This window comes from Neodiprion virginianus, chromosome 4 (assembly GCF_021901495.1).
Source record: "Neodiprion virginianus isolate iyNeoVirg1 chromosome 4, iyNeoVirg1.1, whole genome shotgun sequence".
Classification (NCBI taxonomy): Eukaryota; Metazoa; Arthropoda; class Insecta; order Hymenoptera; family Diprionidae; genus Neodiprion; species Neodiprion virginianus.
Window position 1 is genome coordinate 2,829,730 of NC_060880.1, and position 26,103 is coordinate 2,855,832.

At 37.7% G+C, this 26,103-nt stretch overlaps 8 protein-coding genes and 1 long non-coding RNA gene across 12 annotated transcripts; 5 read left to right on the top strand and 4 right to left on the bottom strand.

Annotated features, from left to right (window-relative positions):
• Window positions 1–1,259: 1,259 nt before the first annotated feature.
• Window positions 1,260–4,094, top strand: LOC124302084 (RRP15-like protein). Its single transcript, XM_046757869.1, has 4 exons — window positions 1,260–1,511; window positions 1,702–2,236; window positions 2,312–2,525; window positions 2,624–4,094. The coding sequence occupies exons 1-4, from the start codon at window positions 1,457–1,459 to the stop codon at window positions 2,756–2,758; spliced, it is 939 nt and encodes a 312-aa protein (XP_046613825.1). The 5' UTR covers window positions 1,260–1,456; the 3' UTR covers window positions 2,759–4,094.
• On the bottom strand, window positions 3,002–10,254 carry LOC124302079 (uncharacterized). Its single transcript, XM_046757860.1, has 4 exons — window positions 9,375–10,254; window positions 5,320–5,664; window positions 5,008–5,245; window positions 3,002–4,921 (listed from the first exon to the last, which is right to left on the bottom strand). The coding sequence occupies exons 2-4, from the start codon at window positions 5,657–5,659 to the stop codon at window positions 4,315–4,317; spliced, it is 1,185 nt and encodes a 394-aa protein (XP_046613816.1). The 5' UTR covers window positions 5,660–5,664; window positions 9,375–10,254; the 3' UTR covers window positions 3,002–4,314.
• Window positions 6,392–14,061, top strand: LOC124302087 (60S ribosomal protein L23a). The gene is made up of 5 exons (XM_046757871.1): window positions 6,392–6,461; window positions 12,371–12,439; window positions 12,899–13,173; window positions 13,417–13,544; window positions 13,726–14,061. The coding sequence occupies exons 1-5, from the start codon at window positions 6,407–6,409 to the stop codon at window positions 13,985–13,987; spliced, it is 789 nt and encodes a 262-aa protein (XP_046613827.1). The 5' UTR covers window positions 6,392–6,406; the 3' UTR covers window positions 13,988–14,061.
• On the top strand, window positions 8,153–10,563 carry LOC124302093 (uncharacterized). Its single transcript, XR_006907633.1, has 2 exons — window positions 8,153–8,293; window positions 8,998–10,563. It is a non-coding gene; the product is annotated as an uncharacterized LOC124302093 (long non-coding RNA).
• Window positions 10,398–12,118, bottom strand: LOC124302090 (lysophospholipase-like protein 1). 2 transcript variants are annotated; one of them, XM_046757876.1, is made up of 5 exons: window positions 11,915–12,118; window positions 11,582–11,706; window positions 11,253–11,513; window positions 10,848–11,137; window positions 10,398–10,732 (listed from the first exon to the last, which is right to left on the bottom strand). In XM_046757876.1, the coding sequence occupies exons 1-4, from the start codon at window positions 12,012–12,014 to the stop codon at window positions 10,907–10,909; spliced, it is 717 nt and encodes a 238-aa protein (XP_046613832.1). In that variant the 5' UTR covers window positions 12,015–12,118; the 3' UTR covers window positions 10,398–10,732; window positions 10,848–10,906. The 2 variants fall into 2 exon arrangements, with proteins under 2 accessions (XP_046613832.1, XP_046613833.1); XM_046757877.1 differs by having other exon boundaries at window positions 11,582–11,727.
• A 162-nt stretch (window positions 14,062–14,223) lies between the features above and the next one.
• On the bottom strand, window positions 14,224–16,899 carry LOC124302075 (probable tRNA (uracil-O(2)-)-methyltransferase). The gene is made up of 4 exons (XM_046757857.1): window positions 16,644–16,899; window positions 16,433–16,525; window positions 15,268–16,340; window positions 14,224–15,209 (listed from the first exon to the last, which is right to left on the bottom strand). Exons 3-4 carry the CDS (start codon window positions 16,228–16,230, stop codon window positions 14,316–14,318), a joined length of 1,857 nt encoding a protein of 618 aa, XP_046613813.1. The 5' UTR covers window positions 16,231–16,340; window positions 16,433–16,525; window positions 16,644–16,899; the 3' UTR covers window positions 14,224–14,315.
• Window positions 16,900–17,051: 152 nt separating this feature from the next.
• LOC124302086 (protein phosphatase PTC7 homolog) lies at window positions 17,052–20,190 on the top strand. Its single transcript, XM_046757870.1, has 5 exons — window positions 17,052–17,633; window positions 18,810–18,989; window positions 19,088–19,286; window positions 19,607–19,863; window positions 19,999–20,190. Exons 1-5 carry the CDS (start codon window positions 17,408–17,410, stop codon window positions 20,046–20,048), a joined length of 912 nt encoding a protein of 303 aa, XP_046613826.1. The 5' UTR covers window positions 17,052–17,407; the 3' UTR covers window positions 20,049–20,190.
• On the bottom strand, window positions 19,693–22,962 carry LOC124302089 (derlin-2). The gene is made up of 7 exons (XM_046757875.1): window positions 22,676–22,962; window positions 22,428–22,493; window positions 22,168–22,335; window positions 21,951–22,073; window positions 21,698–21,861; window positions 21,448–21,608; window positions 19,693–19,836 (listed from the first exon to the last, which is right to left on the bottom strand). The coding sequence occupies exons 1-6, from the start codon at window positions 22,766–22,768 to the stop codon at window positions 21,506–21,508; spliced, it is 717 nt and encodes a 238-aa protein (XP_046613831.1). The 5' UTR covers window positions 22,769–22,962; the 3' UTR covers window positions 19,693–19,836; window positions 21,448–21,505.
• Window positions 22,963–23,024: 62 nt separating this feature from the next.
• On the top strand, window positions 23,025–25,951 carry LOC124302083 (cytoplasmic phosphatidylinositol transfer protein 1). 3 transcript variants are annotated; one of them, XM_046757866.1, is made up of 9 exons: window positions 23,025–23,128; window positions 23,291–23,342; window positions 23,654–23,802; window positions 23,910–24,031; window positions 24,180–24,187; window positions 24,258–24,329; window positions 24,410–24,508; window positions 24,586–24,741; window positions 24,851–25,951. In XM_046757866.1, the coding sequence occupies exons 1-9, from the start codon at window positions 23,085–23,087 to the stop codon at window positions 25,103–25,105; spliced, it is 957 nt and encodes a 318-aa protein (XP_046613822.1). In that variant the 5' UTR covers window positions 23,025–23,084; the 3' UTR covers window positions 25,106–25,951. The 3 variants fall into 3 exon arrangements, with proteins under 3 accessions (XP_046613822.1, XP_046613823.1, XP_046613824.1); XM_046757867.1 differs by having other exon boundaries at window positions 23,027–23,128; window positions 23,910–23,998; XM_046757868.1 differs by lacking the exon at window positions 23,291–23,342 and having other exon boundaries at window positions 23,029–23,128.
• Window positions 25,952–26,103: the final 152 nt, after the last annotated feature.

Below are 26,103 nucleotides of genomic sequence, written 5' to 3' on the forward strand. Positions count from 1 at the left end.
AAAAAAAACATGACATAACATAAACAACTGATACTGCAAATTTTACTTTGAACCATAAATTCGAAATGGTGGCCGAAGTGAATGTAGAATCTGGTTGAAATTTTGGATTCAGTATATAAAAAAATTGCAACTTTAAATTTACAATTTCGACTAGAGTATTATTTAATAACGCTCCACCGGCCATGTGATTTTTTACTGACGTTGCCGGTTAACATGAACGATTTTATCCTGGGCTCTTTTTTCCCCCACTTAGGGCTTTTCAAAAATTTACAAAAGATTCAGGTCATGAGTTTCTGAAGCCTAATTGATATTCTAATAGTTTGCATTACGAAATTTTCATTTTGTTAATTAGCAGAAATGGTTAAACAATGAAAAATTTTCTAGACACTGGTTGGTGTGAAAGTCAGGGTGGATGATATCGTCCATGTTGGCCAATGGAAGGTTAATTCCACACAATAACACAAGAATAAAATTTTTCTATTTGAATCTACGGAATTTACAAAATACAGTTTGAGGATAAAATTCCCATCACTAATTATCGATACGATTGTTTTTGTGTTCCATTTCTTATTTTATTCTCGTCACTTGTTACTCTAATTTTAATTTTTCAATTATAAAGACCAGTCCTATGTACAAGCCATTTTACTTGCCTTTTTAGTTTTTTATTAGCATGTATAAAATATTGTAAATAATATTGTGCTGGTCAATTAATATAAACGAAATTAACTGTGCTAATCAACTTTTGTGACAATCGAAGAGTTCCATTAATTGAATATTAATATTCCTGTAACCATTGGTGGCCAGAAATTAGGACACGGGGAAGAAGCTGATTTAAGAACCAAACCAGTGCAACTTTCAACTGGCACCTGGCTTCAGTTTTTCCATTTAACAATTCATAATAATGAAAACTTGTAGAACCGTTTAAAAATTTGTACAAACATTGTAGAGAAATCCTTTCACCTCTCGAAGAGCACAAGAAAACTTTACAGCGAGCATTAATTGTCCCTTGTAAGATTCTTGCAAATATTTGAAATAATATATCATTTATAGTGCATTGAGCAGCATATTGAGGTGAAAATAATTTTTTTTAAAAATAACCTAATACACCGCACTTTATTATTAACATTATTGAGATGAAATTATTTGTTATTTACGTAAAACATATGCCTTGCCTTAATATACCCAATCTGAAAATCAGGAAAAATACATCCGATCATCAAATAGTGAAACAAACATAGTGTACAACCGTCATTTTACTGGATACATCTTCGTAACATCACTCGTCATAAATTTCATTCGAACTACGCGAAATACACATTTTGAGCACATATCGAAAATGGTCGATAGCGATTGTCAACTTCACGTGGTTAAAACAGACTGAGGTTAAGACAGGCGTCGGTGCGCGCGTGAGTGGCGTACGATTAAATTTGAGAATTAGGTCTACATCATTAAAACGATGATAGCGTTAGAAACGGTCGAAAGAATGAATAGGTCGCCTAAAAAACCAAAAGGTAAGGTTCTTATCGTCAACCGTTCGCTCAAATCGTATCAATAAAAACAAGCATGTTTTTAGGTTATAAATATTTTATGTACACAATGCAAACTGCTTCGAATTATACATCAAACTCAATGAAATGGTTGGAGTACAACATTTTATCTTTCTAAACGTCTGGCCTAATAGCAATTTTCTGTTTATTCTAGTTGAAATACAATTCGCTAACGACAGGGCTGAGTCGTCGGATGATGGGGATGTTGACTCGGGTCGGGAAACTGAGGAAAATATGGTCGAGAGTGCGGATGAAGGTGACATAGAAGATGCATCGGGGAGTGATGAGGTGGAATCAGGCTCTGCGGAAGAAGAGGATGATTCGACCGCACCAAATTCTAATAGCGATGATGACAAATCCAAAGGAAACCCCGGGTGGGCAGACGCGATGAAGAAGATATTACGAACAAAAAAGCCCAAGCGCAAGACAAGCATAGTTTTGTCAAAGGCGAAAAAATTGTGCGACGTAGTACCGAAATCAAAAATAGTCAGCCCTGGTTTTGAAGTCGATGGAAATGAGGAGACTGTTACAGAAGAACCATCAAAAAAATTGAAGACAAGCCAAGATAAGAGAGAAAAAGAGGCGGAACATGGTATGAGGAAAAGAAGAGAGGTAGATCTTGGAATTAGGGTAAAACCTACGCCCCTTGATAGGGACCGAGAAAAAACATTACAGAAAATAGCGACAAAGTAGGTTTTTTAGCGGTTGAACAACTTTATGTTCTACTTGAAAGTAGCGCTACAAAGTTTTACTGTCTGTTTCAGAGGTGTAGTACAATTATTCAACGCTGTACGCCAACAGCAAAAGGATATCGAGAAACGTTTGGAAGAAGCCGGACCACTGGAAAGGAAACGTGAAATGGTTTTGAAAAATATTGACAAACGGGCATTCTTAGATGTTCTTATGGGTGGAACTAAGAGCATCTCCGTTGACGGTCCAGTTAAAACTGAAAACCAAAACGACATGCAAATGGAAAAGGTAACCTGTTTTCAAATGTCGATGTATTTGTCTGAATTACGTCAGCCAAATCGCCTGTGTACCGAATTCTAAGATATTTCTTTTCACGTTTGTTAAAGGGTGATGAGGACAAAACTTGGAATGTGCTGAGGGATGATTTCATGATGGGAGCGAAGTTGAAAGATTGGGACAAAAATGCAGAGCACGACGAAGCAGATTCGTCCGCCCCCGAAGAAATGGACAGCGATGATTAAGTCTCCTAAATTGTGAACAGTTACTGAAGAACACCAAGGCTCGTATCAAATTCTAATAAATAATACTAATCAAAATCTTGACGTCGCAGGAACAGTGTACAATGATGAAATAGAATTTCCTTCGTCAACCAGTAATTCGAGTATTTACAAAGATGAAAATATATTTACAAAAAAAAAGACCACTCAATATTGAAAAGAAATGTACACCAATTCTATACAAGGTATACTATCACTATTTGTACAAACGTTTGCAGTTTGATTTTATTGTGTGTATGTATAATATAGTACAGCTAGATATTAAATATTTAATATACATAATTATTTTATTCTCGTCTTAATAATTGTAACATCATGATGAACATTAAAATCGTTACATTTCTCAGATTACGCTTGAATCGGGTATATTTACTTTTCTGGTAACAGACCATTCGATTGCACGAGTTGCCCATTCTCATACTTTCATGACTTCGAAACTTGAAATGACGTAAAATCAACCATTCAGCCCCGACTAATCAACTGTTCGACCGAAAGATTATTTGATTCGTGGAATAGGATCAATAAGTTCAGCCACATCTTCACCGAAGTGAAACACGAGCATGATACATTTTCCAAACAGAAATGCCTATACGACAATCTTTTCAGACCTCGAGTCATTCATCATCAATCGCGCAAAACTGATCATACAGATGCTTGTAAATGTATAATTACATTCATGCATGTATCATTCTTCTCTCATCAGCTAAAACGAAGAGCAATAACTGTACAGATTTTAACTCTCGGATTTCGAAATGCACACGGTTTTCATTCTACGAAGCTGTTTCCTATTAATTGAATGATGGTCAACCAGGAACAACTCCTGAGTATCTACAAATATCATTATGTGGATGAATTTATGTGTGTACCTATTATTTCTAAGTGTATCCAAATGCGTATACCTATATATTATGTTATGGACTGTCGCTTAATGAAATACCAAAATATATTTTTGTATATTTCACAATATTGTTGTAGCTACCATCACTCTCTCATGGAAATGAAGTTATTCTGCGAGTACTATCGACCACCTCTGCGTTCACAATATGTTCGCAATTTATACTCTACTGTATTCATGCATACATACCTATGTGATTATATGGATTCATGTGCCTGACCCAGAAACAAAGCACGACACAGCCTAACGAGTATGCAATTCGGTATACAGAACAGCTATGATGTTTGCAGTATTGCAGTTTGCACACAATCAACAAATGCTGTTCAAATCCATACGTAATGTGCGGTTTCCAGCGATGATGTGTGCGGAAAGTAAGATAAAAGGAGAAAAGTACAATCGATTCAGTCTACGAAAGAAAAATATCAGGTACCTTGTACCTCCGAACAAACTTTCGGCGTTCATCAAGTCCACTCTCGCCCTTGTACGATGAAATGCAACGGGCATTTTGGATGTTTTTGCGCTCTCTTTCGGTAATATGATAATCAATATGGGTTATATAATCTCATAATAAATATTAAATTCAATGCAATAATATCGATTGTTCATCTTTTTTTTTCTTCTTCGCTCACACTCTGCTCTCTCGAATATCAGGTAGTGTACCAAAGTCTCCTGCAGGCTCTCCCTCGTCGGAGGAACCAGGTTCCGAAAAAACCGGTCTATGGTCGTATCTCGCATCGCTACTCGGCGAAGAGTAACGATTTCTCGATGATTCCGCGACTCCGGCAGAGTTGTTGCCCAAGTTTTCGTTAACATAACTTAAGCTGCTAACGTCTAACTGACGATCACTAATTTGTATCTCAGTTTCGTTGTGAACAATGTTACGAAAACTTTCGTTGCTACCTTCGTTACGAAGTACGTAATTACCTTCGACCTCGCGGTCGTAACCGTGAGACCCGATCATGCCAGTGGATATTGTATAGGCGTCCAAATTAACGTCGGCGTAATACTCGTCCAGTGGATTATCCGTCAAAGTTGGATTTCTAGTAACATTTTGCTGTGGAAAATTCGGCGTGGAAAAACTGCCAATACCACCGTAATAAAAATTATTCCCCTGCACGTTCGCTGGGTTCTCAATAACACGCGGCCGCGTTTCCAGCGTCTGCATTTCGATTTCTTCTTTCCCGTCCTGAGCAAACTCTTGCACGTCCAACTCGTAGGGGAGGTTCCCGAACCTGAAATATTGCATAATACGTTTAAAAAACGACTTCCTCCAGTTGATACGAGAAAAATTAATCTAACCACGTATACACCATCCCACCTATGCAAGAGTATGTCCGAGTAGGACGGTGGCATATCTCCTTCGTCCTTTCCGTATATACTCTCGTAGGTAGGCGGAGCGAAGCAGCCTCCCAAAGAACCGAGGCTCTCCTTGCTCGGCGTTTCGGCATCCATCTCCATTACACTGCCCTGGCTGCTCCTGAGTTGGTGCCGGTTCAAACTCCTGGGATTCCGCTGAGCTCGAATAACGCTCTCCCCGAGCTCAACGAGATCCAAGCCTTCGAAAGACCGTTGGAAAAAATATTTACTTCGTTCTATTTTTGCCTCCGCAAGCTTATAAAATATAAATTACCCGTGGTGTCGGCTTGGAACTGCGTAAAAACAGTCCCATCAACGACCAGCATTCTACCGTGTGGAAGGAGGATGATCGTCGGCGTGGCGACCATGGCTTGATCCGTGCTACCAAACCGTGGATCCGGTTCCGGATCCTCGAGGCGACAGCAGCAGTGCTTTTTGCACAAAGACCTGCAAAACGGAGCGCCCCAACAGCAGTAGGCAAATATGAAGCAAAGAACGGCCAGCATGACCAACAACGCCGCGACGCCCTGACCCTGCTGAGCGGCGGCGAGACCCGGACCTCCCGCAACTCCGACGCCGACGCCGAATCCTCCGCCACCGCTGCTGCTGCTCATCTCACCTGAAATTCGAAAGAGACATTTTAGCTTTCTGTTCGTTTCCTCGTTCTGAAGTAAACACCGGGAGGATTCCTTGAGAGTTAACGATGCGGACGATGCTTCGCCGGAAAATAGGCAACCGAAGTTACAATTCATCCGTTTGCCGGCGAAACGTCATTTGCATCGTTAACTCTCAATGAAACCTCCGGGTATGCACTTCGATACTGCAGTATAAATTGTCACGTATTTGATGTCAGTTTCATGCACCAGAATTCAATGAGGATTATTCACATTTCGTAACGCATTAAATTTAAAATAACAAAATGCGATTGGTTCAATGTGTTCGTGGTCGCGAAGGACACTTTCGAACGTCATTTGTTTACCGTAACCTCTTTGGACTGATCACGTGACGTCTGACAATTATTGGCACCCTCCTGCAGACCGCTGAAATACCATCGCACATGTGTAATAATTATGTTCCACATACGGACGTCCGTAGTTGTTTTTTTTTTTTGTTTAAAGCAAAATTCTCGTAACGGCGTGATCGAATTTCACCTTGACCCCTGATCTCAAACCGCAATGCGGTTCAAATGTAGCACCGTATAGACACACGTGGGTACAATGAACAAGTATCAAAAGCGCCAAATGGCTATGTGCCAGTGTTGCTGATAAACTAAACTTGCGCACTTATTTTCGCAAAGCGGAATCGTGGTACGTTTCGAAAATTTGATCGAATAACACGGAACCTGGAATACGAAAATTGAAATGGAGGATAAAAATAGACTGCTCGTCACTAGCTCCGAATATTGTCTGACGTGTGAACAAGCCGAAAACACATCGATGGTGTACGAACCTAATCCAACCAACAATGAGACCCATGTATATACCTATCCCTATGAACACACGAGGGGTTAATGAAATTTACTTATGGCATTGATTCAGCCCCCATGATGAAATTCATTGTACCGTGTATACATACTGACGAGAATTCGGAATAGCTGCATTAGTACAATATTAACATTATCTTTGGACCGCGTGTTACGTGAAATTCAAATGTAGGGCATTGTGCGTTTGTTTCAATCTATATCTATACACGTTTCGTGTAATTCTACGCCTAACGATAAGTGAATCTTACGCAGGTTGAAGTTATTGGTAACGTTATCATAATGAATAATTGGGAAAAAATGACTAATATTTTCTCATCTTTACGAATATATTGAAGGAACTACGATCGCAGAACATGAGTATGTTTTGTTATATTACGGTTTACTGAATTTCAAACAGTTCGAAAATAATGATTTTTCCTCGGCGCGAATCGTTACCCGGTAACGTTACTAACTTCAACATGATCGAATCTTCGGGCTAATTTTGATTCCTTCGCTTTTCATTAGATCGTTCACTATACGCCTGCAGGGAGAGATTACATTACGAGTGAAAGTGACTATTGTGTCCGATGTCGACGACTGTGATACGTGAGTCGATTATCTGATCGGCTTTCTTAAAATGTTTGCAATTGCTGGACATCGCAAGTCTCATTACGCTATGTTGTACATACGTAGATACATAAGTACAATAATTATTTTACGCATAAGACAAGAATGGGCGAGAATTATGGCGTGGGTGGTTACCAATTAATTCTACTAATGTAGAAATTCCGCATAATCTGTAGTCTGCGAAGAGTCGACGGACGCTTCGTAAAAATGAGGCTGAAGTTAGTAACGTTAATGTAACAAAATATCAGGGAATAAATCGCGTTTTCTTTTTCATGGTTTACTAAATTTCCTATGTGATTCCTAAATGTTCCAAGTAAAGATTTTTTCTAAATATGCATCGTTACGATAACGATGCGCCAACTTCATCATCATTCGTAAAAGGAATTATAGTGGAGCAACATTTGTTAGAAATTTACGAGATTGAAGTTAGCAACGTTATCCTAACAAAACATTGGGTTATAAATCACTATTTTCTTAATTTTACAATAATTTTTATGGAATTAAGATTTTGAAATATGAGCGAGTTTTGTTTTATTACGGTTTACTGAATTTCAAAATCGCGAAATAACGGTTTTTCTTCGGCATGAATCGTCGCGATAACGTTACCAACTTCGTTGACTGAAAGATATTCTTCAGTCAAAGCTAACTTCAATATGGTGGAAATTTAAACCGACCGCGTTATCGTTCGTGAACGCTGGTATTGTTCCGCAGAATATTGATTATATCGTCTCGTTGTCGTTTCAAGTGACAATTGTAAGAAAAAATCAACCTGACAACTAAACATATCATGAGTTAACGCTGAACGGTTAGAATGCCGTTAATAATTTAAAATTAATATACATACCTATTCGTGATATACTATGTGACATTTATTATTATCTATTAATCAGAATATTTCGCTTCAGGGTGCGGGAACTGAGACTTTCAGAGTTATGAAATTCCTAATTCAGGTCAACACATACTTAGTCACGATAATAGATTAGTTAATAAATTATACGGACTTGGTGGGGTTATACGGTTTGTTTACAATATTACAATCGACAGCTGTCGTTCCTAACACGGTTTCATAATGATCAATCGATATTCAGACGCATATTGTGATTCTGTTGCTGCTGCGTTTCTATTATTGATTCATTAAGATTTTCCGGGCGTTAGAAAGGTAATAATTCATCCGAACTTTTGTCCGTGATCAGAATCATAAATATATTACGATCTATAGCGAGGCAAAATAACATAAAACACAAACTAGGCAGAAATCAGTATTAATAATGAATGCACATATTATACATAGCTGGGTTAATTAGCAATTCACCCGTAGAAAATTGTTATTCGCACTTTAATCATATAAATCGATAATACAAACAGGCGCGTATCATATTCTTCGGAGAGAAATGAAAAATCTATGCGTGTAAGAATTGTAAATGTTGTTAGTAATCAGAATTTATCGTACCAGTAATGTCAATATGATCCCTTTGCTTTAACAGACCTTTCACCCTCACGATTATCACTCGCGATTCACTACACTTTGAAATTCTAACTATCTTTCTTCCTTTCTTTGTCTCTTTTTCAAGCTAATTCGTAATCCAGATTTAAATAAAAAAAAATTTTTAAAATTCGTGTTATGACCTAATGACTGATAACACTACGTCGAACTCTATGTCCTGCATATAGTTTATACATATATAACACCACACTGTAAAAAAGGCTCACAGATAAGAAACAAACATATGCAGAGAATATATATATACATACATATATATATATATATATATATATGCAGAAAACACAGCTGGCGAGTTTGCGATCGAAGATTATGTGTTAGTTTTAACGCGCTCATAATTTCAGTTGTACTTTGATTTACAGAAGGCGTTGAAATTAGGCAGATTGTCTGAAAAATGATTAAAGCACAATTTCTTCCCTTCGCACCCTTTTGACAATCAGCTGTCCTGCAACTTTTTACACGAGTTACGACGATATGGAATATCTAAGATGTCAGCTAAACGAAGTCCATGCGCAGTACTTTCATCACGTATAACATTATACATCCATACATGTCTGATAATAAGAGAACAAGGAAAAATTATGATATTTTAACACGTTTACGATGAAAGAAAATTGAATTTCAACGCTTACAACACCTCGGGTTAAAACTAAACCCTCGAGTCTGATGGGTAGTAAAATTTGCCGAATAATGCGCAATAGCATGCGGAGTGAGAAAATGAGGAATATAAATCACTCACCTCTTCGATTATCTCTACAAACACTCGAATATTACTCCTCTAGGGGTGGAGGCTTCCCCTTCATGGTATCAGGGCTAATTCCCCGGAGGAAGGGATCCTGTTACATGACGCAACCCGGAAACAGCCGCGTCTTAGGCTCGGTTCCCGAGCTGATGGGGGATGTTTTCTTACGAGGGATCCAAGGGATCGGAAATCAAAGACCGGAATCCAGAGCTACCACAGGCCGCAGCCACCACCGACTACCGACTGACGAACCAAGCCGTTTGGAGTCGCGACTACGTCCAACTGCGTCGTCGTCGCGGTATTTTGGAATGGTGGTAGTTTCGCGGTGGCGTCGTTGGTCGATCGCCGTCCCTTTCCTTTTTCCTCGGCGATGAACCGATGTCGTTTCTCCTCTTCGTTTCGTCGACGAGACGTCTCGACGCCGGCGTCGTCCCCCTCCGTAATTTTCCATCCCTATTTACCACTTCGCGCAGGGGTCGATTTCCTTTGTTGTCCTCGACGATGTAGAAAGGAGCGCCAAACTCCCGATTAATCATCGTGTTGAGGGTATAGTTAATTAGTAATTTAATTGAATAAATAAATAAATAACTTGTTTATCATTCGGTAACAATTGGCTTCTTTTTTTCTTATGCAACTTCGACGTATTTTTTAATATCACCTATCCGTGTTGGTAATCAGAACAGTCGTTATGCGGTCATTTTCATTTTCGCGATGCGGATTGTTTTGTAATTACATACACCGATGATTTGTCAAATTTATCATTGTACAAATTGCGCAACAGATTGATTCAAGATGCCATATTATACCAAAGCCAAGTTTGAACAGCTCTGTTGAATACTCTACGTGATTTTAATGTTGAAAACCAACTGGCTGTATTTAAACGAGCAGCCGCTCTGAGGCGCGATAAATTTATAACGTGAACGTGAGCGATTTTCGTAATATCTTTACTCACACTGAAATTCTCATTTCTACAGTTTGCCAACTGTTTCGCAGTTTAAAGATATTGAAAAATACGACAGATTATTGAAACGACATGTAATATATTGCTGTACACGGTTGGTATTGTGTTTGGAAAACCCGATTTAATCCTATTTTGTCTATCATTTATAGCTACTATGTACACAGCTGTTGCTCCTCCTAGAATATTTCACAGAAAATTCTATGTACAATCGTATAAATGCATAAATGCATAAACCAAAATGAGTAATGAAAACGAAAGGACTTGACGAATATTTATAAAAATTGTGATACTCTTCAAGGTGCAAGTTTATATTTTTTCCTATCTATAAGATTGCGAGGTGCAAGAAAGTTAATGCTTTTCCTTGTATTGATGTAAAATATCACGATCCTTGAGTCTGAAACAGATAAAATGAACTGTAATTGACGAAATTAAAATATTTTCGGATGGGAATTAAACTTTGAGTTCTCTGTTAACATTTGCATCTAGTTATAGTATTTTTTTTACCTTACTTTAAACTCTCTTCCACTATGTCGACGGATTCAGGTTTATTTGTAAAATAATGAGATTTTTAGGAGGATTCTTCTGGAATAACATTGAGCAACCATTCTTTGAACTTCTGAACTTCAAGTTTGGTTAGTTCATGATACGCATTTTTTAATGGTACAAATTCCCCCTTTACACCTAACTCTGTAAGAAGTTTGAATGTTTCCTCGCCCCATTCAATAGGAACTAAATCGTCACGTACACCATGAAATTGTAAAACCGGCGGAGTGTTTCCAGTAGTGGCAGTCTTCAAAGCCTGTAAAAGATTAAATTGAAGTTATTGAACGATTTGGCGACAGTAAAAGAGCGTAGGATATACCAGAGATTATAAATAACTGAGTAACTTATTCTCGCAGTAATTACTTTCATACTTCATAAACTAAAGAGTTGTCATTTAAAAAAGATGACATGGCACAGCACCCAGCAACCGATGTCCTGTGCCTGTAAGCCATATGTAGCGACAAAGCTCCTCCCATTGAAAAGCCACCGAGAACTATTCTGTTTACGGGTATTCCGCAAGCAATTTCTTTCTCCACTATTCCCGACACTTCGGAGCACATAGAATCGATCGAAGCCTGTAGTTCCGGGGCAGACTTTGATATTGCCGAACGATCGAACCAAACATTGCTTGGCTGAAAACGGAAGTAGTGTTAAACGATGCTTTGAAAAGAAGTGTCGTTGATCTAGATCAAGCTATCACCTCTCCGTTATTGGGGGTGTACGGCTGAAGTGGTGCAGTAGGATAGACGATCTTAATATGAGGAAATTTGAGTTCCTCTTTATTTAAAAGCTTTATCCAATCCTTCACATTGTTTCCCGTATCTCCTGGAAGGAAATACATTCATGCTGTAAAATAACAAGTAATACTAAGCATAGCTAGGAATCTCATGAAAATATTTCAGCCCTAGTTGTAAGTGGATCGATAGAGTACAATATTAGGAAAGCAATTCGCGGTACGCAGGTAATGATTCAGCTTAATCAGATTTGAGGTTAGACAATTTGGATCGTATTCCGGCTTTGAGATAATTATTACCTGAACCGTGAAAAAAAATCAATGTAGCAGTATGATTGGCTGTGGCTTGAATCGTATGCAATTTAGATATTCTTGTCACTGCTGCCATGACGTTGATCATTAGTACATAAAAATCCAAAGTAATTTACGTCCGAACAATACTAATTGATCAAAATTGATAATTGATTAACCAGCCATTGATGCTCATCCTTTGTATTGTGTAACATCTGATTGGCGAATGTTTTTGACTAGCCAAGTAGCGCGCGAAAATTCCACATCAAATGCATCGCACCTGTTCAAATGTGAAAGTAGTGAGAATAAATTGGCGTAATAAATAAATTTCCTAATCAACCCTGGACATAAAACGTAATTTATCAAGTTATCACAATTTTTTACGTCAGTAGTGCATTTCAACCAGTCAACAACTCTTGCAGTCGAAGCATTTCAGAGAGTTTAGAAAGCGACAATCAGCGCCGTCTCTTCCGTTCGGTGTTCTTGTTCTTTTCATCAAAATGGCTCCGAAACCGAAGCCCACGGAAAAACCAAGTAAGAATTTACCTTATTTATGGTTAATAACGTATGCGTTGCGAATGGACTATGCGACGGTTTTGAAAAGAATTTTTTCTCAGATACAAATGCGCATCGGTAGATGTTTAAATACGATAAAATCGAACGCGAAAGATATACTGACAAATATTCCTCCACGCGGTCGTTCGTTTCCAGCCACATGGTAATTCTTGAGGTGTTGTTTACGTAGTTTAGTTAAAAGAAAAATCCGGTCAACGCGACTCTTGTTCAATATCAGTTCGACCCAAAAATCAAGATCACAGACTATCGTGCTTAGGCGTCATGAGGCGGTACTTCCTAACCCTCAAATCATACGTCATTTACTGATCACATTAGAGACAATATCCACCATCTCCTTGCCAACATTATACGAACTCAAATCGTCCGATATTATATCCTGAAAACAAGGTATATCTAATATATTTGCAAATTTTCCAGGCAAGCCTGCCGAGAAGAAGGCAGAGAAGAAGACGGAAAAGAAGCCAGCTGCGGCTGCTTCGACATCAAAGGTTACTAAGCCAGCAGCCAAACCTGCTGCGAAGAAGCCAGCGAGTGCTAAGCCTCCTGCCAAAGCTGCTGCTAAGCCTGTTGCTAAACCCGCAGCATCCAAGCCAGCTATCGCGAAGCCGAAGAAGAATGCTTCAAAAAAGACTCCCAAAGGTGGGAAGGCTCCTTCCAAGCCAGTGCAGAAGGCTCTTAAGGCCCAAAAGAAGGTAAGATATGTGGAATTAGAATGTGTGAACGAATCGTTCCGTTTCATCGATGATGATGTCTATCAGCATAGTCTAAACTTTGTTTATGATTATAATACGTGATGATTCATGTGTGGGAATCTCTTTGAGAATGCATGAAAACAAAATTTTATACACAGAACTGATTAAACGCTTACTTAACTTTTATAATAGTGTTTCAGTTCGTTATGCAGTATCATTGATCTTAATTTTTTCTCTTCTTAGATCTTGAAGGGTGTACACGGTTCCCGTGTTCGAAAGATTCGCACATCGGTGCACTTTCATCGGCCAAAAACATTCAGGCCGCCGAGAAATCCCAAGTATCCACGCAAATCTGTGCCCAACAGAAACCGGTAAGTGCTTTACTTTTTCTCCAGCAATTTGTCTCAGCCTTTTGATGATGATTTTTCGTGTGGGAATCTCTTTGATATTCATGAAATAGAAAAAAAAAAACACAATTCTGAGCAATGTTATTGTAAGAGATCGGTCAATTTACAAATTAAGCATGGTATTCAATGATGTATTCATTTTCAGCATGGATGCTTTCAACATTATCAAGTTTCCGTTAACGACTGAGGCTGCGATGAAGAAAATTGAGGACAACAATACCTTGGTCTTCATTGTCCACACGCGCGCCAATAAATATCACATCAAGGCGTCTGTCAAGAAACTCTACGACATTGACGTAGCCAAAGTGAACACTTTAATCAGGCCAGATGGCAAGAAGAAGGCGTACGTTCGATTGGCTCGTGACTACGATGCTCTTGATGTTGCTAACAAAATCGGCATCATATAAACACCTTTAAGTGTGTACTTGTATAAAATTGAAAAAACACTGTCAAGATAATAAATAAATATCTTCACAGGTCAGTCAAGTTTTTTACCTTTCTTCATACCGTTATTGTTTTTCATGGATCTAAAAATTGCAGAGCAGATATGGATTCTCGTGACTTCTAAAATTTTGAATCGACTGAAAAATTCGGTAAAATCTAAAACTGTTGCCAGGAATCGGGATATTGAAAAGTCGGTACATCAACTCACCAGCATATAATACCTAATTTACTTGTGATATTTTTCATGTTAATAAGTAAGAAAACACATACATTGGTTCTGTTTATTTCCAGTCAGTGTTTGTAATAACATATCTCCTCATTAAGCGGGCATCCATTAGGGTGATTCAAGTGAAACCAACAAGGCTTTGTCTTCTTTGCAAATTTAGAATTGTTTCGCTTATTTTTTTTCCGCGTTACATCTGTACATGTTCCAGGTACTCGAAACTGAACCTTTCCCTGTATCACTTGAAATATATCACTATTATTTTTCAATAACGTTTGTACGCCTCCGCATTCACTCTTCATTTCTTTCAACGCTTCTTGAGACAACAGTTGCGCAACTTCGCTTAATTCTATCTGACCCCCAGCATTCCATTTTTCGTTTGACGATTGTATATCTATCATCCGAACTTTGCACAACAGTCGTTCCGCTACTAAGTTAACTATGTCAGAAATTATTCCTTTGTTAATCTTAGTGCAATTTCTTACTCGTTCTACATTTTCTCTAGGCTTAAAACCTGCTGACCACAAATTTTGATCAGATGGATCAGAAGAATCCGTTATGTTATCTTTTCTACCGTTTGACCTGGCATCGATTAATTCCCGAATAGCAGCTTCTTGTACATCTGTTCTATCCTTAGTATATATCCTGTCCCTACCAATTAGACAAATTCTCTTTGTGGATGGAATTCTTAGTTTATCCATGTCAGTTTTGAAACCACATTCCTCACAAACATTTTTTATATAATTCATGTATTCGAAGTATTGACTCTTAGCTGCGTTATCTCGCTGGTATTTTCGTCCATTAAACTCGTAGGCACAGCAAGGTAGAAGAAAGAATTGACACTGATGAGAACTCCGTGCAGCTATGACAGGTATCCATGGAGTCAATTCATCTGAATGATTTCCTATCAGCCAATCGGTTTCAGGAAAAAGACTTGATGCCGAAGGTACTATTGTGCGTACCTGAAAAATACTTTGTTAGGCTCTGACTCAAGTTTTGTGCAAATAAATGTCAATATACCTCCAAGCGAGTACTTTTAGGATATAAATCCCAAATTCCCCTCTTTCGTAGGTCGATACCGAGCCCTGGATGCCCTTCGCTGGCCAATATATGTACCAACAAACCATTGCCGCAACCAAGATCAACAAACGATTGCTTCTCCTGAACATTTCTCCTCGTTCTTTCCATCTCCCATATGAGCAAAAGATAAGTTGCGATGGCGACATCTTCGTAGACAAACTTTGCAGAATCAGTATTTTCGGGCCAGATTTTAACCATTGCAGTGCCATATTTTAATTTTAACTTGTTGTACAAAATTGCATATTTCTCAGCAGAAATTAAATTCAAGGAGCCTGATATCAGACTACTACCAGGGCTATCGGAGTTTGCCCACTTGACAAAACGTGGAAAAAATTGGTCCTTCAGCCACTTAAAGCTTGAATCTTTGCAGACGTTTTCATTCCCATCAACATACAGTGAAAGTTTACAAAGTACTGCATCGTGTTCTAACCTGTAGGACCATTTGGGTCCCAAAGATTGCTTAGACTCCTCAATGGAATGAGAAAAAAAGGTGATTCTTCCATTTGCTTTGTCAATGATTGCCAAATTTAGTGTATGGGAAAATTTCTCTGGGTTACGAGGAAGTAATTTTTGAAGGCATACATACGATCCATTGTTTAAGGGATCATCAAGTCCATCACTCAAGAATTCACTGCACGATGCCTCCAACTCCAATGCTAGTGAATGATCTGTTTTGCTAGGGGCTGGACAATTCTTGTACAGTTGTGCAACACTCGCCAGTTTCTCGAACCATTCAGATGAACACATAGATTCAATGTCGGCATTTAACTGGAGAAAAAGTAATTTTTTGGCTGTCAATATTCTGCGATTCACGACATGAGCATTGTCGAGCCATATTTTTGCTGCCTTCCAGAACTCGCAGGTATCAACATTGCCGTGAGAAACTACTGATTCACAATTCATCTTTCTACTCCTATCAAGATTGTTGGCTCGCTATTATAAACAAGGGGCAAAGTGGATGGATGAAATTAGTTTTCAACGTCACTTTAGGCTTGTCCAGAATCCTTGGTATACTGAAAAATAAAAATGATAACACTCTTAAAGAGGTAAGTGAAATCTAATAAAATACAGCAATGTCTGTAATGGCAGCTACAGTCAATTCTACCTTGTTCATAATCCATTTTGAGTCTGCGTAAGCTTTCTCTATGATTTCTTTGACCCGTTCAGCGTCTGGTTCATTTGCGTGTTGCTTGAAGCTCTGTAAATAAAAAGCCTGTTGATATTGAGTTCCAATTTCAGGTTATACCTGATAGTTATAGGAGTTTTTTTATATTGGGTAAATGATAAGAAAACAAGTGCGGAAAATTTATACTAACTTGTTTGACTGAGTGTTTATAATATTCCTGCGCACCCCGAGGAAGCTTGCGGCATTCTCGCATTAAATACTTATACAATTGTTTCGATGAATTGGTTGCAGATCCTCGCAATAATCCACTAACCATTACCATTCTGCCGCAATGTATCGAAGAAACGGCGTGTTTTTCCGCTGGAATAAATCAATTGGAATAATTTTACGTTTACGCAACGGTTATACAAAACGCGTATGTTCCTCGACACGAGACCTCGCGCGTACGTCGCCCCAAAAGAGGATAGTTAGCCGAATAGTTAGACGGTAATCACGAGGAACGTGTCGGAAACGCAGCGGTTGACGAGGATCTAGGTTCATTGTCAATTCATTGTCATCACGTGTGTGCCCTTTGTTGAAAATTTCTTGTCAAGGTTAAGTCTGGATTTTCTAGTAGCGATTTCGATCTCGTATAATGTTTTGTCGGTGATCAAGACAGAGAGAGAATCGCGAAGGGAAATTAGCGGGGGTGGTGGTGGTTGGGTCTGTCTTTGCTGGGGATTTGCGACGGAAAGGAGACGTTGTAGGAGTAAACGGTAACATCGGGGAGGTTGTTTGTCCGAGAAATTTGCAAGTGACGATTGCAGCATTATTTACGCTCGACCGCGGTATCTAGCGAGAAAATATAACCAACGATATCTAACATGAGATATTAATTAATTTCGATTTCTTATGCAACGTTAATCTTTGGAACCTGAAGACATGCGTGTGTCAAAGTTTTAATTCAATTGTATAATGCAGTCCATTTATTGGACTGGGAGGCTGCTGTCTCGAGCGTTATGGAACGGAATATCAAATTATACGGCATGCACCGACCCTTGCGCAAATAAACGACGTGAGGCATCCTTCGTCTCCGCGGTATGTGGATTTCCGAAAGACTTTGCTCGCGGCAGAATACGTAAGGGACAATTCGGGGACGATGCTTGGTTCAACGCTAAATTCAAAACTGTCGAAGTGCTGGGTAAGCGATACGAATTAACCTAATTATCACGCATATCACAACCTGTCAATGAAATTCACTATCTATATGTATTTAGATCGGTCTTGTCAGCTGATCTGCGAAGCGAATTGTTGTCGATTTCTACCCACTAATAAAAAGTTGTAGGACCGATCATCGGATACGCTTTCCGTATAGCGATTCGTCCGCTAACTACAAGCACCTATTTTTCAAACATTATCTAATTTTACAGCTCAAAATGTATGCAAACATTATTTTGACCTATTGCACAACAGTGATGACTTTCAACAGCATCCATGCCCATGCTCTACACGATTAGACGAAATACTTTAGCCTCTGCAATTTAATTGATCGGGAATTCAACCTGTTTTCACAATGGCGATCGACAGCTAAGGTTTTCAAAGTTGTTTGAAAATGATGCAAATATTTTAGAGGGAAAGTAGAAGATTTCAGAAGTGTAGAAAGATTTGCCATTCCAAAGTCCATTTAATGTGAACAAGCAATGCTGATAAACTTTGACTCATATTCAGCGCATAAATAATAATTTCACAGTAAATATCAAATTTTTACAAAATTACTCAATAACAACAATAATAGTAATAATAATAGCAACTGCTCGAGTTGAATCTCGCTCATTGAATGCAACCTAGGATTGAAAAAAATATTGTTTTGTCTAAGAATATAATGCATATACTGTATTTGGAAAGTAAAAAAGTGTGACAACAATGAAACTTCAAGCATGTGACACTGTGGCAACCGTTCAAAACTTATAAATATTACCCGTCCTTCCCTCTACCTTAAATGCATGCTGCCAAAATTGACTCGCATTCACAAGTCAGTTTATTTTTAGTTTCTGTTGAAAAGAAACATCAAACGTTTGCGCGTGGCACGTGACCGATTCACAGATGCGATCCTGTGACCAGAGCATTATGTATAGATATACACTTGTCTCGTTACATAGCTATAATATTACACAAACACGATCAAATTAGATATGCACTATATTTCGGTGAACCATTTTTTCACCAACTTGTCTGAATTGCTACTTATATTCCCGCAATAACTTTTTTTATTTTCAACCAACAAGAAATTGTAGCTCAGTATCGTACAAATAAAAATCCGACGTAGGACTTTCAATTGATAATTCTGAGTTTCCATTTAATTATTCGATTATACTAGGTGTCGCCGACGGCGTAGGTGGATGGAGACACTACGGAATTGATCCTGGAGAGTTTTCAAATTTTCTAATGAGAACCTGTGAAAGGCTAGTCACAATGGGCAGGTTTACCCCGTCAGAACCTGCAGGTTTACTGGCGCGTAGCTACTATGAGTTATTGGAAAACAAACAGCCCATACCCGGTAAGGAATATTTAAAAAATATACGCAATAGAAATTGTCCAACTTTGGACTTCAAATTTAGACACTGATGCATCTTCTTTTAAACATATTAAATTTAGGCAGCAGCACCGCGTGCGTCATAGTATTAAATAAAGAGACCAGCAGCATTTATGCAGCTAATATAGGAGACAGCGGATTTGTGGTTGTCAGGAGGGGAGAAGTAGTGCATCGTTCATCGGAACAGCAGCACTACTTCAACACTCCATTTCAATTGTCGTCACCACCTCCTGGCCACAGTGGGTTGGTACTTAGCGACAGGTGAGAGACAATTAATTTTTACTTGCAGTAACAACTAGTTAGTTTTTCATTAATTGCCATTTCGAATCCCAAATACAGTTGACATAATAATTACACTTTGAATAATTATAAATAGGGTGCATTTATTCTCTATTATATGTTTATTCTTCTTTTTTTTTTTTTCTTTCTCTTTTTAACAAACTTCACGTTATTTACAATTGGATTATAATTTTGGGATCTAAACTTTGAATACAAACAATTATATGCGTGTATGATATGCCGATTCCCTGCTAGAAGTTTGAACCCGACAATATTTTACAAGTTTAGTAATATTTTTATAGGCCCGAAGCTGCGGACACTTCCAGCTTTGGCGTGGAAGATGGGGATGTTATTCTTTTAGCAACTGACGGAGTTTTCGACAATGTACCTGACCAGTTGTTAGTCACCGAGATGCGCAAAGTCCAAGGAGAGCGTGATCCTACGAAATTGCAGGGTGTTGCCAATTCAATAGCCTGGATGGCCCGCAGTCTTGCGTTCGACGGGGCTTTTATGTCACCATTTGCCCAAAATGCTAGAGAAAATGGAATAGATGCTATAGGTTAGTACTGGGCATGAAATGCAGCCACCGCTTACTCTTGAACCAATTTCAACACGTACTTTGGTCTTGCGAAATTTTCATGCAATATTTTCACTTCAGAGAAAATGAAAAACAAAATATCATTGTTTGTTACAGGTGGTAAACCAGATGATATCACGGTGCTTCTAGCAACAGTGGCGATATAACTAAAAAATGTGTATAATAGAGCCCCGATCATTGTATTATAGTCCATGTCATTGCATATATGTATTAAGTTGCACATCATTCTATCCCAATATTATAACCCATTACTATTTAAATCTAAATAAATGATTTTTCAAATCATGATTCACTCTGATGAATTCATTTCAGACACATGGCTAACGTTTACTGTACAATGAACGTTCTACCAACGTAAATGAATAGTAGACAAAAGCGTTATTTAAATAGCTCATTCCGAAAGTCTGACAAATTGTTGAATTATTTCATGTATTCAAGGAATAGCACACTTGAAAACATGATAATAGACTTCGGTTAACTGTACATTCGAAAACGTTTGACGGCAAAAACAATATGTTTAGAGGTATCAATAAATTAAACGCTTACACGATAATACTTAAATATTTTGAAAAGGTACTATTGATTGTACGAATATTAAAGCTGATCTTTGGGAAATGGTTTTAAGAGTGTGAGAATTGGATGTATAATTTTCTGCACCGTATGTTTGATTTTAAGAAATCATAGTCATGGACCGTTGTTATTTAATAAAATATACTGCTTACATTTGTAGCTGAGCCCCAATAGTTAATCGGAAAGATTCTACTTCTAGTTAGACATTATGCGCACGAGTTCACAACTATCAATATTAAAAGCCTTAGAAATTTTCTGACATTATCCGATGCAGAAACTTCTGAGTTCATTTCACCTGGAGAATTTTAATTGATACTTTATTTTTATAGCTAAATCACAGATAGTAAGACATTTTACACAAATATAAATATATTACGACGAAACTTACATAGACAATTGAGATGCAAACCAACGCTTGCCATGTTTTCAAACGACCATTCAAGTTTACTACCAACATCTAATTATATAATTTGAGAATTGCATGTATGATAAATTGCGAAAACTTGTTTTCTAATGCCTTTAATGTCATCTCACTATGGTAGCAGAGCATCGTTCGATCATTCAATCATACCTTTTACCATAACAACCTATGTTACTTGTACGTAAAATTCACTTGATAATCGGAATATAAGATTTTCCTTCCGATTGATCTAGTGATTCTAGAAAAGTGACGGCAGGAACTCATTCAAGTAGTTTTCTGTTATTACTCAATTTTTGAATAGCTTTAGAAAATGTCAATGCTGAATGAGATATTGCATAAGCACGGGTTTCTTGGTTTAAAAATTGTAAATATTCAGCAAAATCCCCTCAAATCATTACAGTTTGATGCATGCATAACAATTGCAACTGTTTCGAGTGGATATGCCATAGATACCCAGCACTTAAACTACAATTAAATATCTTCAAAAAATATGCAGCATTATGTCAAATTAAAGTAACTGTTATATACGTCAAAAAAATAACTGAAGGATTTACTTGAAACGCTCGGGTGATGATAATAATGTGGTGTTAATTCGGCGAATTTGTCTGCGAATCATTGCACGTTAGCACCTTGACCCCAGTTAAAACCGCCCGGCCTATCCTCAGGTAACGGTGTGTAATTTGGATCCTCCGTATGTGCATCGAACAGAGTTTTTCTGAACACAGAAATTTATTATAAGAAGTATGACCTAACCTTTGGTGAGAGCCTTAATTTGAAGACAGTAGGTAAATCTGAATAACTTACAATATCTGCGGGGTCTTGAGTATGCGAAAACCACCATTTTGTCGTGGAAATACATCTTCAGCAAAGTAGTACATGTGTCCTACTGCCATTCCGATCAAATCAACCCAAATTGCATTGCCTAATAGAACGGAGAATCCTAAGAGCACCCAAGGCAAGTATGGCGCCTATGTAGAACGGAAAAAATTACAATGCGTCTGTTACATCAAAATCGATATTCCTTCTATTTTTCCAATTTAATTATCTGCAAGCGTACTTGAAAGTTGAGGAGTCCAAAAAAGTTCATTCTGACAAAAGGATTCCGTCTTGACCATATGTACACCAACATGATGGTGAGTGCTTGGCCAAGGAACAATAAATTAACGAAAAATGCGAATATCTGTAAGAATTTGAGGAATAATACTCAACTAGAGCAATGCGAATGATACAATAATAAAATAAAACGGAGACGAAAAGTTCATAGACAAGGATACAATCATGCAGATGCCACCAAATATGAACATCATAACAAAGTCGGCGGTTCTACCGCGGAACGAGACTTCTTCCAGCATCCGACAATAGCGATACGTAAATATCATATTGAAGAAGAAATTGAATCCAACCGTCCCGAAGAATAGGAAAGTTGTGATCAGTCGCCATAACTGCAAAGGTATAATTAACAAGACAGAGATATTAACTCACCGTGGAACGATATTTATATTTTCTAACGTAGAAACTGATTGAAAAAAATTACCTGATATTGTTTCAGTATTAAAATCGGATTGAAGTATAATTGGAATGGAGAGACGAGGTCCAATTGCTGTAAGAAAAAGAATAAAAATTTAATTTGACACAAATTTAACCTCGCAGTAATGACGAACGTTTTGTCAATACTGAAAAGTGCAGTAATCACGGGGGTAACATGGAATCTGAATAATATCGAGAATCGAATGAACTCTGACGGAAAATTTTGTACGAAGATAATAAAATACGTATGTATACCACGGCTAGAGTCGTGATGACACAAGCAGTCGTATAAGCTCGTGTCACCACGGGCATTTGCAGGTATTCCTGCCTAAACGTTTGATAAGCCATTTAACGACGGTTATATTTCTACCCTCTGACAGGCTATTCTCTTTCCTATTTTACAGTTGCATGTCGTTCATCCTTTCGCGTTATCATAACGTAATCATTGTCCACATCACAGAAAAACTTGTCAGTCACTTCAATTTGGTACACGTAATATAAATATACACGTATGTACGTACATACATTACGTGTGCAGTGTGTGGCAACGCGAAGTGAGCTGCATATCAGATATCAGCTGTAACGATGTATCGATTCTTTTCAGATGGGATAAGCGCGGCTTGAAGTAGGCTGCATTTTCGTCTTATTCGCGTTTGTTTATCTTATGGTGTTTCGTCGTCTACGGTTTGTCCCATCAAAGCAGACCACGTATGTTGTACTTGCGGTATACATAGTTTCGAAAATTGTATCTCGCTATAAATTTTCCCAATTTACATTACGATTTTATAACTGAAAAATATTAATTTCACATTGGAGGATTAACTTCTAATCTTGTCAGATTAAATATAACTTATAACTTGTCGTGATTAGAATGGTGTTGACCAAGGAATATCGGATATGCATGCCGTTTACCACGGAGGAGGTAATGAGATTATAATTTTAAATTCTTTTTTCAATTATGCACGAATCAATTATGAATAAAATCACTGTTACAACGATTATAGGCAATTCTATATAAACATGTTGATTTGCGTATATTATTATATTTAATTTGGATGAATAATCGCACAATCAATCGAATATATTTATCCAAATATGATGCATCGGCAATCATTCCTTCGCGAGTGAGAATTCAAATATCGGTTCACGTAACAAGGACCTAGTTACAGTATTTGCCAAGTAATGTTGGAGAAAATAAAATTCCAAAATTTCTCTCATCGTTTATCATTTTAGTATCAAATCGGACAATTGTATATGATTGCGCGACACAGTCACGAGCAATCTGATTCCGATGAAGGTGTCGAAGTTATTGAGACGTCGCCGTGCGAACATGCCACTCATGGAACAGGTCAATTTACTGAGAAGAGGATTCATCTTTCAAAGTAATATATTCTTGATCCATGGATAATGAAGCAGTTTTCTATATCGTTTTCAATCTTCCATGCCTTTATGTTATTTCAACCGTTATTGTTCTCCTCCTTCATTTCAGTAAACTACCGTATTGGATCCAATCATTTGTACCGAAGATATTTTACATTACTGAAAAAGCTTGGAACTACTATCCTTTCACAATTACGGGTGAGATGTTTCAACTTTTGTTGGAAATTAAAGGTGATTCAATTCAAATCTGCAACGAATCACTCCCAAGTACCTTAGAACATATAAACCATACCCTATTTGTTTTGGAACACTTTTCCATTCCCTGCAAATAAAATAATATGTAATATTTTGTTACATGGGGCAATGGTGATCTTCACAGTTTACACAGTGAGTATTATGCATTAAGTTTCATTAAAATTCCATTATGCATTGTACAACGGGTGTATTTGTATTTCAGTGTTCGTTCATACCCACATTTCACATATCTATCAATACTAGATACGAAAACAACAATGGCTCAAATGAAAACGTGAGTTATTCACTTGTAATATTGAATGATATATATGTCACCGTTTCAATCATTGATTCTAATATCTAGTCAATGGGTAGTGCTTAGATTTAACTCCTGTGGAACTTATTCATCGGGAAGTTGATTATATAGACATCGCATATGATGAAATAGCTGCCAAGCACTACAAAGAGGAGGAGGTATGTTTCCTGCACTTTTAGCGTCTGTCATACGTTATTCGCATTAGACTGAATGCAACTCTTCATTTTCTACTCAGGATCCAAAATACTTTAAATCGAAAGTAACTGGACGAGGTCCACTCGTTGAAGGATGGAGAGATGTTACGCAGCCTATAATGTGCTCGTATAAATTGGTTCAGGCTTCGTTCGATGTCTGGGGAATGCGGACACGAGTCGAAGAGTTTATTCACAGAGTGAGAAATTACTTCCCTCCGATTGTCGATTAGAATTCTAGCCAAAGGCTGCACAGTCAATCCCAACACTCAGCTGTGCAAATAACTGATTTTCAAAAATATTTCACAGTGTATAAGGGATATTCTTTTACTTGGACATCGACAAGCCTTTGCGTGGATAGACGATTGGTACGGAATGACACTGGAAGACGTACGGCAATACGAGTCGAACATGCAAACGGAAACCAACAATAAAGTCAACGTCAAGCCTACTGAACCTGTGTCGCCCACCACACCTACTACACCTTCAACCTCTGTTCCGTCATCGCCTAACCAAGAAACTGCAAAGGAAGCAGTAAATCGTTCATGGTTCTCCTGGTCATAGCCCGAACGAAACCTCTTACAAAATGTATCAAGATTTGTAGCCAGCAATCGCCACACCTCGATCATTTACATTCTAAAAATAACGAGTATATTATTGTATTTACTATCGACGAACCGGGAACCGTTCGGGTGTTCGTATACAACACGCAATGCACAATTTGATATTTGTAAAAAGTTCAATTTTTTCCCTGTCAAAAAATTGATTAATTTCCAAGTATCCAAGCAATCAAAATAATCTGTGAGATGTATACTTTTCACGTAAATTAACACACGGATTTTATTGTAGTCAAAATGTAGTGCAATGTATAGTTAGAATAGCGAGGTGTTGATTGTTTTATGCAATTGTAAGGCCATGCGGATGTAAATTCGCTACCGGTATAAATACAATCTTCGTGACGTCGATCTTGCCGGTATTCCTTGTTCGTACTAGAATTGAACATAGTTTCGCAATAATGTCCTTTCTTGTGAATGTTATTCAGGATAAGTATTTTTGTCGTTTACAATAACAATAACGCAAATTGATCGTTCCTTTTAATTTAATTTAAAAATCAAAATATACAATATTAGCCTACGCAATGTTATACCTATAATCGCGTTTCTGTGTGTTACGGTGTTAATATAAATTAAGTATTATTTCACTGTTAGTCTTTTTTTTTCTTTTTCTTTCATTCCAACAGCAACTTGCAGACCACGACTGTTACCAAAATATTTCCTCGATTACGTGAATGGGCTTGTACAATGTCACAAGAAGAATTTACAGTATTCTAAAACAAGTGTAGAAAAAACAAAAAGAAAAACCTTTATCAGCTGTATTTCATGTCAATAAAAATTTGAATTTATTATTTTACTGCTGCTATTTTTTCACCATTAGTGAAATAAATCACTGGTTAAATAGGTATTTTTATCCATGATCTGGTGTATCTGGTGTCATCAACTAAATATATCCTGTTTTGTCGAATCGAAATTACAGTCAGTCGATATGAAGACGGGAATAGTATA

Coding starts and splice junctions, on each gene's coding strand:
- LOC124302075 (XM_046757857.1), bottom strand. CDS start 16,230: ATGAATTGTGAATCAGTAGTTTCTCACGGCAATGTTGATACCTGCGAG. Junction 15,210..15,267: donor CTAAAAGTACTCGCTTGGAG/GTATATTGACAT, acceptor AGTATTTTTCAG/GTACGCACAATAGTACCTTC.
- LOC124302087 (XM_046757871.1), top strand. CDS start 6,407: ATGGAGGATAAAAATAGACTGCTCGTCACTAGCTCCGAATATTGTCTG. Junction 12,440..12,898: donor GAAGCCCACGGAAAAACCAA/GTAAGAATTTAC, acceptor CAAATTTTCCAG/GCAAGCCTGCCGAGAAGAAG. Junction 13,545..13,725: donor TCTGTGCCCAACAGAAACCG/GTAAGTGCTTTA, acceptor ATTCATTTTCAG/CATGGATGCTTTCAACATTA.
- LOC124302079 (XM_046757860.1), bottom strand. CDS start 5,659: ATGAGCAGCAGCAGCGGTGGCGGAGGATTCGGCGTCGGCGTCGGAGTT. Junction 5,246..5,319: donor GTTCCAAGCCGACACCACGG/GTAATTTATATT, acceptor GGTCTTTCGAAG/GCTTGGATCTCGTTGAGCTC. Junction 4,922..5,007: donor TCGGACATACTCTTGCATAG/GTGGGATGGTGT, acceptor GCAATATTTCAG/GTTCGGGAACCTCCCCTACG.
- LOC124302083 (XM_046757866.1), top strand. CDS start 23,085: ATGGTGTTTCGTCGTCTACGGTTTGTCCCATCAAAGCAGACCAC. Junction 23,343..23,653: donor TGCCGTTTACCACGGAGGAG/GTAATGAGATTA, acceptor TTATCATTTTAG/TATCAAATCGGACAATTGTA. Junction 23,803..23,909: donor AAGAGGATTCATCTTTCAAA/GTAATATATTCT, acceptor CCTTCATTTCAG/TAAACTACCGTATTGGATCC.
- LOC124302090 (XM_046757876.1), bottom strand. CDS start 12,014: ATGATCAACGTCATGGCAGCAGTGACAAGAATATCTAAATTGCATACG. Junction 11,514..11,581: donor ACACCCCCAATAACGGAGAG/GTGATAGCTTGA, acceptor TTCCGTTTTCAG/CCAAGCAATGTTTGGTTCGA. Junction 11,138..11,252: donor ACAACTCTTTAGTTTATGAA/GTATGAAAGTAA, acceptor AATCTTTTACAG/GCTTTGAAGACTGCCACTAC.
- LOC124302089 (XM_046757875.1), bottom strand. CDS start 22,768: ATGGCTTATCAAACGTTTAGGCAGGAATACCTGCAAATGCCCGTGGTG. Junction 22,494..22,675: donor TCATCACGACTCTAGCCGTG/GTATACATACGT, acceptor TTTTTCTTACAG/CAATTGGACCTCGTCTCTCC. Junction 22,336..22,427: donor TAATACTGAAACAATATCAG/GTAATTTTTTTC, acceptor ATACCTTTGCAG/TTATGGCGACTGATCACAAC.
- LOC124302084 (XM_046757869.1), top strand. CDS start 1,457: ATGATAGCGTTAGAAACGGTCGAAAGAATGAATAGGTCGCCTAAAAAA. Junction 2,237..2,311: donor TTACAGAAAATAGCGACAAA/GTAGGTTTTTTA, acceptor TGTCTGTTTCAG/AGGTGTAGTACAATTATTCA. Junction 2,526..2,623: donor ACGACATGCAAATGGAAAAG/GTAACCTGTTTT, acceptor CGTTTGTTAAAG/GGTGATGAGGACAAAACTTG.
- LOC124302086 (XM_046757870.1), top strand. CDS start 17,408: ATGCAGTCCATTTATTGGACTGGGAGGCTGCTGTCTCGAGCGTTATGG. Junction 17,634..18,809: donor CAAAACTGTCGAAGTGCTGG/GTAAGCGATACG, acceptor CGATTATACTAG/GTGTCGCCGACGGCGTAGGT. Junction 19,287..19,606: donor GGGTTGGTACTTAGCGACAG/GTGAGAGACAAT, acceptor ATATTTTTATAG/GCCCGAAGCTGCGGACACTT.